The 21270-nt window shown below is 42.2% G+C and overlaps 1 protein-coding gene across 32 annotated transcripts in view; it reads left to right on the plus strand.

Annotated features, from left to right (window-relative positions):
* Window positions 1–21270, plus strand: part of ZBTB38 (zinc finger and BTB domain containing 38) — a 147239-nt gene that overhangs the window by 90609 nt on the left and 35360 nt on the right. For 7 of the 32 annotated variants that reach the window (XM_072727001.1, XM_026018563.2, XM_072727012.1 and 4 more), the window contains one exon: window positions 287–447. The exons of 21 other annotated variants lie outside the window; for them this stretch is intronic. Coding sequence is in view for 2 of the 11 variants with exons in the window: in XM_026018560.2 (XP_025874345.2) it covers window positions 11279–11467 (189 nt within the window). In the remaining 9 variants the exon portion in view is untranslated. Of the gene's footprint in view, window positions 1–286; window positions 448–5702; window positions 5992–7935; window positions 11468–18210; window positions 19754–21270 lie in introns of those variants that run through there. 4 more of the 32 variants (XR_003238088.2, XR_011995288.1, XM_072726999.1 and 1 more) reach the window with 3 other exon arrangements.

The raw sequence follows: 21270 nt of genomic DNA on the forward strand, positions 1-21270 counted from the left end.
GCCGGTTCACCTCTAAGCAGGGGCTAGCCTAGGGACCACAGGTCAGGTCCACGGAGTTTGACCTCTTGTTCTTTCAAGTAAAAGTTTTCTTTGCTGCAGCTCAGAAGTTTTCTGAATCTCCATGTAAGAGCTCACTTCCCTGAGGTCTCAGGGTCTTGGTTCTTAACCTATTAATCCGGTAACACAGCCAGAGCTGTTCTTCACAGGGTCACTTCCTCATCGTGTGGATTCAACCTCCTTCTTCCTCAGAAATGAAACCAAGCCTTTATCTTTTTTATTCTGATAGATTGAAAAATATTTTCCAAGTCCTGATCTCAAAATACGATCTGTTCGGGTGAAGGGTGTGCATGTGTGAGAAGAATGACCACATTCTGCCACTGTCTGGAGGTGGGCATAGGAAACAGCCCTGCCTTTCTGTCACAGACATCGCCCTCCTGAACTTAACCTGTAAGTTTCTAGAGTGTGAATCTGTGTGACATGTTTAAAAAAAAAAAATCCAGTAGATCTAATATGAGACAGAATTGACGTTCTAAAAATATCCCAGCACACTGGAGATGAGGAACAAAATGAACGTGATTCAATTTCATCAGAATAAATGAGGGAATTTTTGAGCTAAAAAAATTCAGGCTTGGAATTTTGGAAGCCAAGAAGGAAGAAGAAAACAAGGGAAGAAAAGAGAACTCCATGCCCGAAAAAAAAGAAAAAACACCTGTATATCCTAAATAAAATAAATTACCGAGCGCTGTTTGCTTACTATTTGCACTTGCAAGTGCTCAGATACTCTGATTTAATCTTCCCACACTCTGTGAAGTGCATAGCATTCACTCCATTTTATAAATGAGGAGATTGAGGCGTAGGGAGGTCAAGTTCTTCTGTGGTCATGCTGTTAGTAAGCAGGTCCCAGCATCTGCCTGTCGAACCTGGTACAGTGAAGCATGTGGGACCAGAAGTCTAGCAGCCAGTTTTCTTTTGTTTTAAAGATTGATTTAGGGATCCCTGGGTGGCGCAGCGGTTTGGTGCCTGCCTTTGGCCCAGGGCGCGATCCTGGAGACCCGGGATCGAATCCCACGTCGGGCTCCCGGTGCATGGAGCCTGCTTCTCCCTCTGCCTATGTCTCTGCTTCTCTCTCTCTCACTGTGTGCCTATCATAAATAAAATAAAATAATTAAAAAAAATAAAGATTGATTTATTCATGAGAGACAGAGAGAGAGAGAGGCAGAGACATAGGCAGAGGGAGAAGCAGGCTCCATGCAGGAGCCCGATGCAGGACTTGATCCCAGGACCCAGGGAATAGGACCTGAGCCGAAGGCAGACGCTCAACCATTGAGCCACCCAGGTGCCTAAGCAACCAGTTTTGATCAGACCATGAGCTCTTAGGCAAGTCATTTGACTTCTCCATCCCTCAATCTTCTCACATCCAAAATGAGAGGACCAAATCTGATGCTGCTTTGGTCTACAAAACCCTTTGCGGTGGAATACCAGAAGGAATTTAAGATGTTTAGCCCAGGGAGAGGGCCATGCAGAGTAAGCCTTCAAAGGGCTGTCATGGGGCAGAGACTACAATTGAGGGCTCCTTCTTTGTTCCCGGTGAGGACTGCTCCTCTGAGGAGGAAATGCCTGTGCTGGGTGGAGCCCTCACCATCCCCTCACCCCCTCCACCTCCCACCTCAATCTGAAGAATCTCTAGAAGCCATTCGTGGCAAATTAAGAATGAGTAAGAGTGCAGCGTCCACTTAGAAGCAGGATCTTTGCTTTTTGTTACCTAGACACTCAGTGTCCATTTATTTTGGAGCAGTAGCTGCTCATCTGCCCGTTTTGAGAAAGATTTGGGGCATTGGATTACCAGCTACCCCGACACGAGCATTTCTGTGTGTGGACTCAGCACCATCTTGTGGATGCAGCTCCCTGGACTGGGGATGGGCTGTGGTCATCAAATGGAAAAGAACCTCAAAACGACCCTGAAAAAGCAGCTGCAGAAGCAAAGCTCTGTTTAAGGGATCATATTTTTTAAAGGGGCTGCCTAATCTTGGAGCTAGGAACTGCCTTAGGGAATTTACTTTGATGACCCAACCCTGTTGTTAAGCCGGACACCTGGAAGAGCAGGATGGGCAGATCCAGGGACACAGCAGCCAGACCTTCCCAGGAGTTGTGTGTCTACCTGGAAGGGTATCAGTGCAGAGGCCTCCTGGAGAGAGAGCCCGAGCTCCTCCCTCTGTGGCCCTGTTCCCTGTATCCTGCATCCAGCCCCACCTCCTCTCCTTCTTGCTGGTATTAATTGCCACTCAAGGCATAACTTCTTTATTGTGTTTAAAGGCCCCCTTCTTTCCCAGTGAAGTGAGGATGGAACAGAATGAAGGGGTGAAGAGAACAGAGCACTCAGGTTGTAAAATGTGTTGCCTTCCGTAACTCTTGTCTACTAACACTGGTGAGGCTGGCCACTTGGATGTTTTGGCCATTTCTGTGTGTGAAGAGACTGAGTAGTAATAATCTAATCTGCAGCTAGGAGGATGGTCTGAGGCAGTCTTGCTCATCGCCTTTACCCAGAATGGAAGGAGCAATGTGTAGACCCAAAGAAGCCACTGATCTCTTCTCTGCTTATTCTTCACAGTAGGGTTGGGGTGTGTGTGATATCTTTAATGGGCTTGTAGGACCCCCCCCCCCCAAAAAAAACCAGCAGTCACTAATTTTGTATTTGGCTTTTATGTATCCTAATATTAATATCATGATCCATGTACTCATTCCTTCAAAGTAAACGTTTGTTCTTTTAGTTGCATCACTGTACCTACGCCAGCATATTCTCACAAGACCTTAATATAGGAACTCTTACTGGGTTACCCGCAGTCCCTTATTTTGCTAAATATTTGTTTTTGCACTTCCATGAGTATTTTTTAGCTAACTTCTTTTCTTTTGGGGTCAGCCTGGCTTCCAGCTGCCCAGCCTGTCAGGAGTAGTCTTGCTTTGGCTTGCCAGAAACCCTGGAAGCCCGAGACTCTCCAGGCCACCCATCTTTCCATTCAGCTTCAGAGAAACCCCTGCTTACAAAACGGCCCCTGATTCCAGTAACCTTTCAACCAACAAGTATTAAATTGGTTGCTATTATCAAAATGAGATGGGCAAAAGGAAATGAGTTGTAGGTATTGTTTTCTGGAGTTTTCACAGAAAATTAGGGTGAAAAGGGCAATAGAATATGAGATATCTATGTTTCATCTAATCTTATAAAGAACTGGGTTATATCCATTTTGTAGATTTTTAAAAAAAAACAACAATAGGTTTGGGAGTGCCTGGGTTGGTTGGTTAAGCGGTTGGAGCTCAGTTGGTTAAGCGCCCAACACTTGATTTCAGCTTAGGTCATGATCTTGGGGTCCTGGGATTGAGCCCCTTGTAGGGCTCTGTGCTCAGCAGAGGATCTACTTGAGGATTCTCTCTCCCTCTTCCTCTGCACCTCCCTGCCACTCCAGCTCATGCTCCTGTGTGCTTGCTTGCACTCTGTCTTTCTCAAATAGGTAAATAAATCTTTAAAAAAAAAGAAAAAAGAAAAAGAAAAAAAGAAACAAAAGAAACAAAACCTGTCTGGAGGTGCTAATTAACTTGTCCTAGTTCATACAGCTAGTAAGTGGCAGAACTGGAGTTTAAATCCAAGAGTGTGTAAGCAGAGGCACTGTTTGACCCTCTGAGTCTAAAGATTTAACTGTACAGACAGGACAACTCAATGTACAAGAGAAGGAGAGCTTGAAACTATTGACTACATCTGACAGTTGTCAAAAATTTCCCTCTAGGACTTCAGTAGAAGCCTGAACCAAAATCCCAAATAAGCACATAAACCTGTTAAACCCCAAACCGAACCCACGTTTTTATTTTTTTTGCTGAACAAATCTAATCAATACACTTGCACATAAACTTAAAAAATTGTAAAATCAATAAACCAAAGTGTTCTCTAAAATAAATCCTACATAACAAACGGACATGTTACTAGATTCCTAGTTTGAAGTAAGGAGGAGGTCCCAAGATGTTCGCCCTCTAAAAGTCCCGTGGTATGAGGGGAAAGGAGCAAACGTGGTCTGCCAGGAGTCTGTCTACAGAAAAGGTAAAGAAGCAGAACATAGGGGAGGCTTTGTTTTTTGTTTTAGAGAAGGGGACAAGGGACAGAGAGAGGAGAGGGACAATCTTAAGCAGGCTCCATGCCCAGTGTAGAGCCCAACTCAGGGCTCGATCTCACAGCCCTGAGATTCTGACCTGAGCTGAAACCAAGAGTTGGACACCTAACTGACTGAACCACCCAGGCACCCCAAGGGAGGCTTTATGAATGTAAAAGAATGTTGCTATCTAAAACAGGTAACCCAATAAACTGAGGTACCCTAGCTTTGCCTTACATAGCATAATTTGAGTGATCTGACATAAAAGGACAAGAACACATCATGGAAATTTATAGATGATTTAAGTATATGTCTTAAATGTTATTTTACTCTCCTTCCTATAAAAAGGCTTTTACCAGAATCGCTAATATATAGCTAAGGTGAATGATTTTTATTTGAATTTTTGATACTTTTTTTCCACCTGCTAAGAAGAAAACTAACAGACAATGCAACTAAAAAAAGAAAAGAATTTAGACAATACTTTGTAACTAAATGCCCACATAGGAGCTAAGGCTCAGATGTAACTGCTCTCTGCATTAGGGAAGAATGATCATTTGATAAACCCTTCTGGGAGGAGTGATGAGGACCTCTGGGCACAGAGTGAACTAAAACATTTGTCCCTGCCATTGAGGAATTTCACATTCCCTCTATTTGGGGCCTGGGGCCAAGGCTTATAATATTTGTTCCTACTGACACTTGCAACTAATTATTATTTGGTAATAGTAATATTAATAAAAGCTAACATTTAGTCAGTTTGATTTTGTGCCAGACATATGCCAAGCAACTTATAGGTATTATCATTTAATCCTTGTGTTAACCCTGGTAGATTCTATTTTTAGCTCCATTTTGCAGATGAAGAGGCTGAGGTACAAAGAGCTTAAGAAATTTGCCCAAAGGTCACAACCAGAACGTGACAGAGCCAGGGCCATCTGACACCAAAGTTCAGGCTCTTGCCCACTATCCTAGACTGGACGTGGCCTGTCTTACCCTGAATTATCCTTCTGTAGATCTCTGTTTTGTGAACAGACTAATACAGTGCTTTGGGGCCTCTCAGTTCTCCTGATTCAGGAGCTTTATTTAATCTCTGCACCCGCTTGGCTTTTCAAAACCCACTTCTTTTTTCTTTTCTTTAAGATTTTATTTATTTATTTGAGAGAAAGCACAAGCAGAGGGAGCAGCAGAGGGAGAAGCAGGGTCCCCCGCTGAGCAGGGAGCCTGATGCAGGACTCTCTCCCAGCACTCTGCAATCATGACCTGAGCCGAAGGCAGATGCCTAACCTACTGAGCCACCCAGGAACTCCTCAGTACCTATTTCCTATGGGAGCCCCTGTGTTGCACTCAGTAATTGGTGAGTGGTAGGTATTTGATAAATAGTACCTTGAAATAGAAGTGGATAAAAAATTAATAATTTTGGGGAACCTGGCTGCCTCAGTCGATAGAATATGCAACTCTTGATCTCAGGGTTGTAAGTTTGAGCCCCATGTTGGGCAGCCATAACTTAAAATCTTTAAAATAATAATATTTATGAACACCATTTATTACTTTGAAGTTTACTTTTTTTTTTTTTAGAAAAACAAATTTAAAGTAGAATGTTACGAAGAATTCTGAATTTCCCTAATGTATTCGCCACAGAGCCACCTGGTGGTCCATATGGCATCTTTGTACATTTTAAAGAAAAGGCCCCCTCCATCTGGCAGGAGGATACAGCCCTCACCAGTGCACCTGCCTGGCCAAGGAGAGCATAAGCTGGCTCTCAGCCTCCCTTTTCTCACAGCATTTCACACGGCATAACCTGTACCCCTGCATGTGGCAGCCCTGCTCAGGTCCAGCCAACAGTTTGCCAAGGACTCACACACTAGTAAGTAGGCTGGGGTCATGAGCATATGAGACTTTGATACCAAGAAAGAGGTGGAAAAGCCGAGTTCTTGTTGCTCATAAATCTGAAATTGGTTTTTGAGTCACGCTGCTTGGATCTGAACGCCAGCTATGCTGCCCACTAGTGAAATGATTCTAGTCAAGTCATACAGCCTCTCTGCATCTCAGTTTTCTCATTTGCAAAATCAGGTTGCCATGAGCTTAATCGAGATGGTGTGTGCAGAGTATGTAGAACAGTACTGGATGCATGGACATGGCTGACATATAAGGTGGTTTTCCTCCTAACAAATGAGCGAGTCTTACTGAGGACATGGATTCATTTGTGGTGGGATGTCAGTGTCACATGAAAGTAGTCCTTGGGAAGGCTGCCCAGGGGGGCTCTGACACAAGCAGGAGACAATAGTGAGCTGTTTCTTCATAGCATAGTTCAAAGTCATGGGCCAGTGCATGTGCGCAGCTTTTTTATACTACACCCACATGTTTACTACTTTGAAATTTTATTTTTTTAAAGCTATTTTAAAAGTTTGTTTCCAAGTTAACCCAAGCACTCAGGGGCAAAGGCCAAATCCTTTGAGTTTAAACTATTTAAGAACAAAATTCATCTGAGTACATTTTAAAGACTTTATTGGCTTTATTCAGTGATTTGTGAATTGGGCAGCATCCAATCTAGCAGATAAAAAGGAGCACCAAAGAGCTGTGTAAGACAAGAGATTTTATAGGCAGCAGGGAGCAGAAGAAGGAAGTTACACTAGGCAAATGGATTGGTTATTGCAAGGCTGCTTTCCTTATATAGGACAGCAGGGTATCATCAGGCAGATTGCTTATTTAATGCTGACCAGTTGATTCCTGACTGACTGGTTTAAGATTCCATTTCAGGAAGAGCCAAACTAAGTTATGTTTCAGTTTGGTGACGTGGGGCTTAGCATAGGTGACTCCATTTTGGGCATTGTCTCTCACAGATCAAGGCATATCAGTAGAGCTTCAAGTATTGCTCTTTTCCTTCACTTGAGCCAAAGCAGAAATAGTAAGTCATTTTTCAGTGTTTCGAAGCCATGTTTCAATGTTTCAGCTTGTTTGAGCAGTGACAGCTTTGTGTGCAGTAGATGGCCCTGGCTTGTCCTATCTAGCCCGGCTTTAGGCTAGCAGTGTTGATCTGGTTACATGTGTGTGTGTTTCCTTGTAGCATGTCAGAACAACCTCTTGACTTTTTTATGCTCAACAAACATACTCATCCCTTACCATAGGTGACAAATAGGGCAATTCGTGTTGCCTTAATGCTAGATCCAGAAAGCTTGGTTTCAGTGCCCAGTGTAGTGGGCTTTAGAAGGCTTGGTGTTTGGTTGCTTTTTGTTTTTGTGTTCATTTAATAAAGCTTTATTAGCCCCTGTTATGTGACAAGTCCAGAGCTGGGAGCTGGGGATGCTGGTGAACAGTCTTAGTCCTTATAAAACTGATACTCTTGTGGTAAAGGTACACATTTGTTGATACTTAATTACAATCATAATGAGTGCTATGAAAGAAGTAAAAGTATGCTAAGAATATGTAATGGATGAACCTAATTAAGGGGGAAAGGATTGTTGGATGGAGATAAGAGTAGGCTGCCACCTGGGCTAGGAGGGCGTTCTAGGATACAGAAGCAACATGTACAAAGGCCTGGAGGTAGGAAGATCCTAGGCATATTCAAGAAATAGAAAGAAGGCTGCCGAGGCAGGGTAGAGTGGCAGGAAATGGGGTTTAGTCGCAGAGGACTTATAAGCCTTGGTGAAGATATTAGAATTTGGATTTAGAGTGTTAATGAGCTTCACTGGCCAGGTCTCAGTTCCGTGTTTATGGGACTCTTTTCTCCATTTGTCATGGAGAAAGCGCACACCCACAGTTGGCCCTCCCCTGGAGAGTCTCTTTCCCTGGTGCTCCCCTGAGGCTTCATGCTCACTGCTCTTATGCCATACTCTGACTGACAGATCTCCAGCATGAGCTTCTTGATCTTTGAGCCTGCATCATCCCCAGTCCTATGCTGAGAAGGCAAATCTAAGTACTCATGGGCGAGGGGAGGCAAATGAAAACTCATTTTCCTAATTACACACACTTCAGATTAGCAAATCCTGGCTATGCAGTTCCTTTTGTCTTCTGAGTGCATGGACTGAATTGAATTGGTAATAGACTTTTAAAAGTAAGCCTTTTTTGGAGTGCTTGGGTAGCTTAGTCAGGCATCTGCCTTCAGCTCAGGTCATGATCAACCTTTTTAAATACTAAAATTTTAAGTTGGCAACCTGTGGGTGTAAAGGCCTTGGTGTCAGGTGTGTAACCAATTCTGGGCCATGGAGCAGACCTTAGGACTGACTTAGAGGATGCCTCTGTCCCTCCACTGTCTGCCCGGCTGGCCTTGAGTGCCCAGGCCCAGGGCCATTCTCTACCAATGCTCAGTTTGCTCTGGTGACAGCTGCTCAAGGCCAGGGGTCTGCTTGCCTTAACTCCGATCCCACTCTGACACATTCTGCTTCATGACAGGCAGTGTTTCTTGGTTACTTCTCAGCACGTGACCCCAGGTGGCTGCCTCCGGCAGCTCTAGCTCTTGAATCTCAGCCTGGGTCTGTTCCTGCCACGGGCTTCTCAGTGGTGATCCTATACAGTGAGCCTACCGTCTGGACTTGGCACAGGACAGTTCTGTTCTGGGTAGATCAGGTCACCTGCTCTGTCTTCACTCCTGTTGTGACTGCACATGCCCGTGAGACAGCAGAGAGTGGGGGGCTCAGCACTGTGCTGCCATCCGAAATTACAGCTCCCCTGTAAGCAAGGCACTATCTGGGCTGTTTCCACTTGATACTGTGGACCCAATAATATCAGCTTCCATATATACCCCGCACAGACTCTTCTAATTCTCTTAACCCTGTGAGTATATAGTAATATCTCCATTTTACATGCCTACTGCACAGGATGGTGAGGGGATTGAAAGAATTAATACGTGAAGTGCTTTACAACCTAAAATGCATCAGATAAAAGCAACCTTATTCTAAATTGATTAGGGAAATTCAAACAAATTGTCATAGCAATATGTAGGGTGCCTACCCATATCTAATACTGATTTAGAAACATGTATCTATTTACAATATGGATTGTCTATTTAGTAATTGAATGTCGAGGGTCTACTATGTGTCAGGCACTATTCTAGGTGCTTAAGATACGTTAGGGAAGAATATCAAAGATTACTGCCCTTGTGGCACTTAAATTCTAGCAGGCAGATGGATAGTAAGCAAGGAGTAAAATGTGTAATCTGTTGGAATGTTATGGTTACTGTGGCAAAGAAAAAAGCAGAGCAGCGTTCAAGGCATTAGGAATGCAGGGGAGAAGGACGCATTGCTCTTTTAATCAGGGTGAGCATTTGTGTTTTTTGTGCACAACCCACTTAAGTCATTCAGCAACTGTTTCCTGAGTGCCTGTCATGTGCTGTGTCCTGTAGATAGATGTAGCAGTGAATAGGATGGACAAGGTCATTTCCCTCCTGGAGCTTCCCTTTTGGTGGGCAGAGTATGGACAATGACCAAGCAAACACATGTGATGACTGCAGGTTGAGATGGGTAGTATGAAGGAAAACTATCATACTTCAGGCATTGTGAGAGCAAGTGAAAGCAGGATCAAATAGACAGACAGGGTGGTCCCTCCAGTATGACATTTGACCAGGGCCTGAAGCATGCGAGTGAGCGAGCCAGCCACAGGCAGTACTGGGATCTGTGTGTTTCAAGGCCCCGGGGCCAGAAGAGACTTGGCAGGTAGAGTAAGCATAGGGAGGCCTGTGTGGTGAGCACAGAGTGGGATGGAAGGGAGCAGGCAAGTCTAGAGACAGTGGACAGGACCTGGGGACCACACCAGGCCTCACAAGCCAGTGAAGCGTCTGGATTTTGCACCGACTTCAGGGAAAGCCACTGAAGGGTTTTCAGCAGGGCTTGACTTGATCTCGTTAATGTCCCATGTATCATATGAAGCATGGACTGTATAAGCAGTTCTCTCAAAAGTCACCAGCTGAACGGGACATGGTCAGTTCTCAAGATGATTCCAGCCCACACTCCCTGAGCCCCACAATGTGCCAAGCACTGCACTTCATGCTGGGTGTGTTGTGTCATTCATTTCTCCCTGCCTGATTCCTGGCCTATCCAGAAAGAACCAGTGTAAACTGTGATTCCTTATCATAAGTAGTCCTCAGAGAGCTGGGGTGCAAAGGGAGCAGGGGGTGGAGAGGGAGGGTGCCGTGGGGAGGTGGGTTTATATAGTGTAATGCCAAAGCAGCAGTTGGTGGACCCGTCCTTGCGACTAGCTAGAGGGTCAGCCTTGTTCAGTACCCAGAATATCTGACAGTTCTTCCCTTGGCCTTTCCTGAGAGGAAGCAGTCAACTGAGAGGAGCATGGGCCATTAAATCAGTTGGCCTTTTAAAGGCTCACAATAAAAGTATTTGGTTTTTGAAACCAACTCTTGATGATAAGCTCACCCCAAAATGAAAAGTTTCAGAGGACAAGAGCCCTGTGCTGGTCATCTTGGTAACTCGGCCCCCACAGCATTCAGATTAAAAATGCCTCCCACATTAGGGACTCTTAGTATCAGTGAGCTTGGCTGAGATGAGAAACGAATACAGCACTGGAGGGCTTCAAAGATAAACACTGGAAGCCTGTTGGCCAGGTTTCTTAAGCAAGCAGGTATGTAGGCAAGCTCGATCCTGAGATGAACCCAAGGTACACGGGCTACCCTGAAATATTGTTGTGTTTGAAAAAGAAAGAGAGAAGCCAAGGACCTTTCCCCCCTTTCATCTTTCCAAACAAGCAGCCTGAAATATTTAACTGAGCACATTGCGTCACTCATGAATCTGATAATACTCGTTCTTACAATCAATATGCACGCAACTACAAGTCTAGAGACCAAATGTTTACCTTTTCAAAGTAATATATTCAGGTAAGGTTGTTCAAGCCAACCTCCCTCTGTCGAATACACCCTGGCAGCTTTCTGATGTCAGCCTTTCAAATGGCCTGATTTTCAGTTGAAAGAGCAAACTTGCCTTGCCTTATGATGCCTTCTTGAATCCAATAGTTTAAGTGCATTAAAAATCTGATAAATTGCAGCTCTTCTCTACCCTTTTTGAACTACATTTAGAAATCAAGAGGATTTTCCTTTTCCCAGACACAGCCATACTCTATAAAAGGCTTCTGTTTTGTAATCTGTTTTTGAGATCCGATGCGTGTGTTTCTAACACCTTGTCACATGAGGTCTGACGTCGTCACCCACCATGACTATGAAAAAGTGCCCCGCAGAGATGTGTGTGGGATGGTGGAGCAGGATCACTGAACAGTGTCCTTCTTCGGCACACTTTCTACAGGGACTCTCAGCCCCGGGCAGTAGCTTCCAGCTTCCACTTCGATATGGGCCCTGTACTACCCCAAAATGGACTGGGCCTTTGACTTTTGCAGGATTCCAGGTCGGTATCCTAATACAGTGTGTTCTTTTTTTAGTTGGGTTTTATTTCTAAGTTTCTTTTTATAGCAGAAGACGTGCAGTTGAGAGAAGCAAAAGTTGCCCTCTTCGTTCAGTTTTGTTGTTATGTACGTTAGGAATTAAGTGGCCAACTTGCTGCAAGAGGGCTCTCATGGCCTTTGCCTCTGATCTGAAGATACAGAAAAATGGGCCTCAGTCTCACCCTGGAGGGTGGCTTTATTACTCAGGGTAGTGTTACCTCACTCTCTGTCAGGTCTTAAAGATTTACTAATACAAGTACACCACATTTTATTAGCAAGCCCTATAAAGTTCTACATGATAGATATGTTGTTGATTAATAACTTAGAGGTTTTCCAAGATTTTTTTTTTTTTGTACTGTGAGAGTTAAAGTTTATGTGGAAATGCTCATTTTAAGTTTTTTGACCTCTGTGTCTTTCAGTAAAATTGCCTGGACTAATTGGAAAGGGAAGATTTAATTAAGCTGGAAATACAGGGAATGAGTTGCTCAGTCACAGAATGAGTGAACCAGTACCTAAACGCGGTCTCCAGGATCTACTGGGGAATTTAATAGATGAGTGGATGGAATCGTATGGGCACACACAACACTGACCAAGCTAACCTTTGAGATTTGGAAGGCAGGACTGCAAGCAGTGCTAGATAGTTCAAACAGAAGAGAGCCGGTGGTCCTGCAGATCAAGGAATAGTTTTCACCTTAGTCTGTACAGTGGAGGGGGGGGTGGGCACTGTTGGTCCAGCCATGCCTGAACTCCAGAGATGGTTAGCAACCACTTTAAGCTTGGGAGATTAAAGGTAGCTCTGGAATGTGTATCTGCGTGACCGTGGGTGTATCTGTGTTTCTCCATCCCTTGGTGTCTCCCTCTCTTGGGGATTTCTACTTTGTATTTAACCACATTTTCATCCACTTTGTTCCTAGTTCTTTTAAACCTATGCCTGATTTCATTTATTGCGAAGATAATTTTTAAGTAATTTCTTTAATAATCATTTTGAACAGGATGCCTGGGTGGCTCAGTCAGTTAAGCATCTGCCTTTGCCTCGGATCATGATCTCAGCCCTGGGTCAGGCTCCCTACTCAACAGGGAGTCTGCTTCTCCCTCTCCCTCTCTCTACCATTACTCCTGCTTCTGCTCTCTCTCTGCCAAATAAATAAACAGAATCTTTAAAAAAAAATCATTTGAACATTTTCTTATAGGTCAGAGTAGCATTTCTCAAACTTGTTGGCCCCAGGACTCCCTTACACCCTTATGAATCATTCAGGACCCAAAGAGCTTCTGTTTATCTGAGTTCTATATCTATCAATATGTGCCATATTCAAAATTTAAAAGGAGAACTTAAAAAATAACTCATGAATAATGACTACAGTAAACCCAGTTACATGATAAAATAATGTATTTTATTTATTTTATTTTATTTTTAAAAGATTTTATTTATTTTATTTGAGAGAGAATGGGCAGCAGAGGGGTAGAGAGGCAGAGGGGCAGAGGGAGAGGTGGAACCCCCACTGAGCAGGGAGCCTGACATGGGACTCGATCCCAGGAACCCAAGATCATAATCTGAGCCAAAGGCAGATGCTTAACCAACTGAGCCACCCAGGAATGCCAACATATTTTATTTTAAAAAATAACTGTTTTCTAAGGCAAAAGATATAATGAAGAAGAATGGCAAATATATAATGTTTAGCCTGATAGAAAGGCAGCTGGATTTTCATATCAGTTTTTGAATTCAATGGCCAAGCATGTTGTTGTAGTTGATGTAAAGAAAACCTAGCCTCATACGAATAGATCATTGGAAAGGGGAGAATTTTTCTAATAGCTTTTTCAATTAATTGTGGATATTCTTTGATACTACATCCAAACCTTGACAGGCAGGTAGTTTTTTAAAGGTTAGTTGCAACATGGAACTTGAAACTATAAGTTTCCAAGTTCAACTATGGCAATGAACTTTCCATACTTGGTCACATTTAAATCTACCAATGTCTCTTTCACCTGTTAGCCCGTACATGGTTTTTTTTTTTTTGTAAAAATACCATTGGTTATATGGAAAATATTAGTTCACTAAACTATGCCTGTCTTCCAGACTCATTGCATGCTATTCAAAAATCACATTCGTTAACATTACCTCATTAGAAACTAACCTCATTAGAAAAATAATTATGTATTGAGAAGTGTAGAGCTCATCGTACTAGATACCAAAGTTTATGTTAAATCCCAACTTTTCCGAAATTGTAATTTTTTTTTTTTTAATTCATGAGACACACACACAGAGGCAGAAACACAGGTGGAGGGAGAAGCAGGCTCCTTCCAGGGAGCCCAATACGGAATTCAGTCCCTAGACCGGAACTATGCCCTGAGCCAAAAGACATTCAACCACTGAGCCACCTAGCCATCCCTCAAAATTGTAATTTTCACCTGAAAGTTGAATTTTATTACTGGCAATAAAATGGCTGCTTCCTTGAGGGGCACTTAGGTGGCTCAGTCAGTTAAGTCAGGTCTTGATTTCAACTCAGATCATGACCTCAGGGTCATGAGACCAAGCCTCAGGTTGGGCTGAGCTCTGAGCAGGGAGTCTGCTCAAGATTCTCTCTCCTTCTCCCTTTGTCCTCCTCCCATGCTCATACTCTCTCTTTCTAAAATAAATAAATCTTTTTTTAAAAAAAAAAAAGAAATGACAAGCATACTTAGTTCATTTTCAAGTAAATGTTTGCCCAGATACCCACATCTGAATAACCGTAGTTTGTCAGTCATTTTTTCATGTAACAAATGGTGTTCCATGAAAAAAATTTGGCTAGTCCAACTCACAACTCAAAGAACCACCCACGTGTTTTACCTTAAGGCAGTCATTGTTTTTTCAGTGTGCACTCCAAGTGTTTTGTGTGTACCTCCCATTTTGTCACACAGAATAGTAAAAAGCTGTATATTCAGTGGTCAAGATTTATTTTTTTTTTTAATTTTTATTTATTTATGATAGTCACAGAGAGAGAGAGAGAGAGGCAGAAACACAGGCAGAGGGAGAAGCAGGCTCCATGCACCGGGAGCCCGACGTGGGATTCGATCCCGGGTCTCCAGGATCGCGCCCTGGGCCAAAGGCAGGCACTAAACCGCGGCGCCACCCAGGGATCCCTCATTGTCAAGATTTAATAAAATTAATAATTTTTACTTTTTCATCTGGGTGTTACTGGCTTGATGCTTGCTACCGCACCGACTCTTTGACCCATCATTGCTTTTGTACTGTTAATGCACATGTTCCACATGGTGGGTGGGGGAGACAAATGGCATCTTTGTGTTATTATGAAATAGTTTTGACATCATAAACCTGCTGAAAGGGTCTTGGGAGACTTGAGGTCCATGAAACACTTTGAGAACTGCCAGATTAGAAGGAAACTTAGGGGTAAGAAATGGACAGAAATTAATTTTTATTTTTCTAATAAAAGTAGAGAGTTAATTTTGCTCTCTGTAGAATAGAATTTGGATTCATCTGCTTCTCATTTTTAAAGTTTAAATCAGGAACTTTTCTAAGCACAATGTGTAAGCCATTTGCTGCTCGGGGTCTGAGGAGCCAGTTCCTTTTGCTGTCAACATCATCAATAATGTACTGTACCCTACAGGTGTCAGGAGAACAAAGATGAGTTAGATTGACCCTGCACTCAAGGAGCAGGGAGGGAAGGATATAAACATGAATAGATGTATAACACTACACATTATAATAAAGGTAGGAACCAAAAATCTAGAAATTCCAGAGGACAGACGCTGCCCAGATGGGCTCTTCCCTGAGATGAGTAAGTTTAAGGAATTGCCAAGCAGAGGAGCTAGAGGCTAGGAGAGAAGAAACTCAAGAGGAAATAATTTTTCTCATAGAGCTTTTATACAGATATAATTTGCAAATCCTCCAAAGTTAGGAAAAAGGTATCCATGCCTAGGGAGTATGGGTACTATGGGTGTTAATGGGTGCACTGGTCTGGGGGAGGGAGGCTAGGATGGAGAAGGGGGCTTCTGCTCTGTACCTTAATAGACTTCTGTACTGTTTGAATACTTTACCACGAGCATAGACTTATTTTTTTTTTAAGTTTATTTACTCATTTTAGAAAGAGCAGGAGCACAGGGAGAAGGGGCACAAGGAGAGGGAGGGAGAAACCCAAACAGACTCTGCACTGAGCACAGAGCCTGACTCAGGCTCAATCTCATGACCCCAATTAGGACCTGAGCCAGAACCAAGAGTTGGATGCTTACCCGGTTGACTATACCACCCGAGCAGCCCTATTTTTTTTTTTTTTTAAAGCTAGTTCATTCTACAAGCTGGTGAAGAAAAGGTAATTTAATCATCAAAAGTATCTTATTTAAGATACATCTTTGTTGGGACACCTGGGTGGCTCAGTGGTTGAGCATCTGCCTTTGGCAAGGGCGTGATCCTGGGATCGAGTCCCACATCAGGCTCCTCGCAGGGAGCCTGCTTCTCCCTCTGCCTGTGTCTCTGCCTCTCTGTCTCTCATGAATAAATAAATAAGATCTTTAAATTTAAAAAAAAAGATATATCTTTGCATTATACATATGTGTATTTATTAGAGAAGGTTGGAATATGGCAGGAGACAAAAGCAGCAGAAGATCCTAAATATGTGAATTAACTAGAATTTCCCAATGGCATTTATATAAAGTATAAATACAAAGTGTTTATTGAGACACCTGAGTGGTTCAGTGGTTGAGTATCTGCCTTTGGCTCAGGTCATGATCCCTGGAGTCCTGGGATGGAGTCCTGCATTGGACTCCCTGCAGGGAGCCTGCTTCTCCTTCTGCCTATGTCTCTGCCTCTGTGTGTCTCTCATGAATAAATAAACAAAATCTTTAAAACAAAAAAACAAAAGTACGTTTATCCTATATTTATAAAATTCTTAAAAGCATTTTACATACTTTTAAGTACATTTTATGTAAATATACACATATGTACTTACAACTATAATATAGAATTTTATATTTATATAGAGGTTTTTATTTTGTTTTCATATATATATGCTTATATACAAATGTACACTTATATATATGTGTATAAGTATAAATAGAGGATGATTCGCCCTTATTTCCCCAGGACTGAACCAATATATACCGGTGTCTCTGGCATAGTTGTTAGTTTTACCCCTTTTCTCTCTCAAGTGTCTTATTTTAGATGCTGAATTATATGTTTGCCCTATATTTATATATACCTATATATTTATAAATAAGTGTATGACTACATAAACATTTTTACATAGTATATATTTATATATTTATAAAGTCACACATTTATTTGTACATACATTTGAATAGATTGCATATGTATATTTAGAAGGTATATGTTAAAGGCTATTATAGCTTAAATACAAACTCGGGGAAATAGTAACATAAGTCACATGACTACTGTTAGTTATCTTTTTTTTTTTTTAAGATTTATTTATTTATTTATTCAGAGAGAACGAGAGAGAGGCAGAGACACAGGCAGAGGGAGAAGCAGGCTCCATGCAGGAGGCCTGACGTGGGGGGTCCCCAGGGGTCCCCAAGATCACACCCCGGGCTGCAGGCAGCGCTAAACCGCTGCGCCACCGGGGCTACCCTACTGTTATCTAATGACAAATTATTTAAAAGAAATGTAGGCCCACCAGAGTTTTTGCCTCTACGTTTTTATTAGCCTTTTTCATGCTTATCTATTCCATCTTGGTTAATACTACTGAGAATAGTGAGTTTATTGTGTGAAACTTGCTTTTTAGGAAACATTTTAGAAAGTTACATGTAAATTAAAAGTCATCTTCCCTTCTATTTATTTTTCTGAGGTCTTTTGTGGGCTTTCCATTGGCAGGAACTCCTAAGGCTTCAATATTAAGTTACTCTCTGTAAAGAAATATAGTAGAGGAGATCACTTCAACTTTTTAAAGTCAAGAATACTATTTTTGCTGAGGATGACTGCCCCCCCCCCAAAAAAAACCATAAAAGCTCATTTATTAAGTCTTAATTTTAATCATGGGGATATATTTAAAGTAAGTATATCTGATTAGATTTGTGAGTCTAATGTTATTTCACATAATTTACTTATCAGTCTCAACAAAGGAAAGCAGCTAAAGGGGCCAGGCTGGTCATGTTACAGAGAGAGCCACTTGGTGGGAAGTGGCTGGGCTAGCAGTTTGTGCGTACAGGTGACTACGATGAGGGGACACAGCTACTAGGCGCCCTGTCCTTCTTGCCAGGCAGGCAACAACTACTGTTGCCCCCTCTTCATATTGTTCAAGAAAAGGTGTATGATTTATATGTTAAATCTTACTCTTTTCAACATCAGCCCAGTTTTTCAAAAACACCGTTCCAAAGACCAGGTTGGTCAGACGAAACCTGCAGGAACCAGACTTGCCTGTGGTCCTCTGGTCTACAGACTTCAGACTCATTTCGTTATTGCCCTTTGGACATGTAGAATGTGGCTTTTAGCTGCAGCAGCTTCTGAGATGGTCAGGTGACTATGGTTGGGAGGTAGGTCAGGTGGAAGGCACTGGTAAGCTCGAAAGGGTGGTGCCAGAGTCTTAAAGACATTCAGGTACATCTTCAGCAGCTTTCATTGCTTTTCCAGTTTGCATTTGCAGATTTGGTTTTTTTGTTTTAAACTCTTACATTGACTCCTGGATTATAGTAAACTTGAGGCCATGAAACTCTGTGCCTGTCTCTGAGTGAAATTCTCTTTCCCCTTTGTTTATATCTGCAGAGCTAAATTCTACCCTCAAGATGCAGTAAATGGCGCTTCCTCCTGCAAGGCTTTGTCGAGCTTCTCCCTATGCCTTCCCTCGCCCCCATTCCCATGATGCTCCCCAGAACTCCCACCATCTTCTCCATCTTCTTCGGGCCTGCCTGCCTGTGTGATCCTGCACATTCATTGTGTCTTTGTCATTCAGTGTTTCATAAACACATCTTATTTCCCTTGCTACACCACAAACCTTTGAAGGCATGGGGTTTATTGTTAGCATGGAGTTTTATTGTCAGCCCCCCAGGCCTGGTTTTAGCTAGTTGATAAAAAAAATACTTGGGGTGCCTGGGCAGCTTGGCTGGTCGGTTAAGTGTCTGACTTCTGATCTCAGCTCAGGTCTTGCTGTCAGGGTCAGTAATTTAAGCCCTGTGTTGGGCTCCACACCCAAAAACCAAAAGCAACTTGAAGAGCCTCTGAAACAAGGTGGGAAAGAGGCTCGTCAATGTTTACATGTTGTGTCTTTTGAATTTGGTATGTGAATATATTCTTTGTTCACTAAATAAATATAAAAATGCATACAGATTCCAGGATCTTGCCTCAGCTATTCTGCACCAGAATTTCTGTGGGAGCAGGGAAGGGGGATATCTACAAATCTGTACTATTTTAAAGCTTCCCAGGTGATTTTGATGCATAGCCAGGTTTGGGAAACTACTGTCCCAATGCATATAGTAGATATTCAGTAAGCATCCATTTAAAGGAAGAATGAACTCTTGTCTACTTATAACATTTAGCCTGATCCCTGTACTTAACAGTTATTCCATAAATATTGGTAGAGGGAATGAAAATCTATTTTAAGTTCAGATACCACCCCCATCCCACTTTCTTAGGTGGAATGGGGCTGTCTATATGCCCCCACTTCTCAGTCCATTTGGGTGGATGGGCAACTTCTCTGCTGGACCACAGATGGACCACAGATGGCCAAACTACTGGTCTTTTACAGCCAGCTTGCCCCTCCCTCTGATCCTTTCAACACACTGCAGCCTGAGTGATTGGGTGTTTGTTTGTTTGTTTTCAACTGAAATCTGGTTATGACTTTCAGTGGTTCCCTCTTACCTGCAATATAAAATTTACTGTTAGGAGTACTTTAGGGCCTTTATGATCTGGTCTGACCCTTCCTTTCTTCGCCCAGGTCATTCAGTAGAAAGAGTGTTGAGGCCTGCCATGTGCCTGGCACTGCTGAGGACACTAGGGACACAGCAGTGTGTACACCCTCTCCTACCATCACACAGACCCACTTATCAGTCCCTGAGTGCAGTACACCCACCTTTTTTAACATTTTTTGTTTGTTTTGCCCATGGTGCTCCTTCTGCTTAGAATGCCTTTCCCAAGGATGCCTGGGTGGCATTGAGCATCTGCCTTTGGCTCAGGGCATGATCCTGGAGTCCTGGGATCGAGTCCCACATCAGGCTCCCTGCATGGAGCTTGCTTCTCCCTCTGCCTATGTCTCTGCCTCTCTCTCTGTGTCTCTCATGAATAAATAAATAAAATCTTAAAAAAAAAAAAAGAATGCCTTTCCCATATCCATGTTTTACTTATTGATTGATCAGGGCCTCTATAAATAATAAGTTGGCATTTCATCCTTTAACACTTTGTACATAACTTTTTTAACATAAGGCCTTTCATCATGGATTCCAATTATTAGTCGACAGTTCTCTTTCTTCCCCTACACTCTAAGCCCCTTGAGGACAAACAGGTGCCTCACATTCTTCAGTATCTTCTGCTCTGAGCCCTGTGACCATGTTAGGCATTAACATATGCATTGGGTAAAAATGACACAAGAATGAAGTTCTTATTTATGTGCCAAGAAGGCAAATCAAAGTGCTGTATAGTAACTATGATTTTAAAAGTATTTGTGTGGCAGAAATCATAGTTACTATGATTTTAAAAGTATTTCTGCCAAAAATAAAAAAATAAAAAAATAAAAAAGTATTTCTGCCACACAATGGTAGATAGTCCCCCTTTTGAACAAGTCATACTTGGATATTCTGAAATTAGGAGGTTGTGTTAATGATATATATAATGATACTTTCTATTATATGTGTTATTCTAACTGTATGATTAAGATATTCTTAAATGTTAACCGCCTTTTACTAACCACCTTAACTGAACAATCTAAGAATCATAAAATCCTATAGAAGTAAATGGGGCTTATCATTTAATACCTTGGGAGTATTAGCTTGATGTGAAATACCGTATTCCCCAGGTGGAAGTGGGGCCTACTGGGAGTTTCAGAGTGCTGTGGGGTGTTTGGAAGAAGCAATAGTTTTGAGGTGGAAGGACAAAATAGATGTCAGCATGGAACTAAACCAAGATGGAAACCAGCTTTTAAAACCATGGTATGTGCTTTACCAAAACTGAGACTACCCAGTCAGGCTGGATAAAGAAATAATGTATGGGCTTCAGAAAAGCCAAAAAGGATGAGAATAAATTAAGTCGGGAGAGAAAGTAGATTCTATAGAGGCCCACAGCAGAGACCCCAAGGGAGGCAAAAGAATCATCAGCAAAATATGTTGTTGATCTATAACCAATGAAGGACAGATTCCCACTGTCTGTTCAGAGGTGGTCCCCTCTCCTCAGGGCCATACAAGAAGCCATGGATTCTGGTTCATTTAATTCCATTTTTATTCATAGACATAATCCCTTACACTTCTAGAAAAGATTCATGGACAGTTAAAATTAAAGGCAGAGTAAACAAGAGTAGAAAAACTAACATTAAATAAAGGAAATGAGACAATAGTTACACCAGAAATCCAGGCTAACAATGTAGCCGTTGTTATAACAGGTGACGATGACAGTTAGTTCTAAGCTTCCTTGTCTTGGGAATAGAAGAATTTGTTAGTAGTGATGTACTTTTTCCTATGGCTAGATGAGATCAAAGAATCAATCAAATGGATCCTAAAGTACAAAGGACACTAAATAACATAATGGGGACAACTTATAATAGCTTTTAAAAAGGGTAAAAAGAAATTCATTTTGAGGCCATCTGGTCTCTCCATAACTGAATGAATGCCATGAGTTAAA

Source organism: Vulpes vulpes, chromosome 11, assembly GCF_048418805.1.
Source record: "Vulpes vulpes isolate BD-2025 chromosome 11, VulVul3, whole genome shotgun sequence".
Taxonomy (NCBI): domain Eukaryota; kingdom Metazoa; phylum Chordata; class Mammalia; order Carnivora; family Canidae; genus Vulpes; species Vulpes vulpes.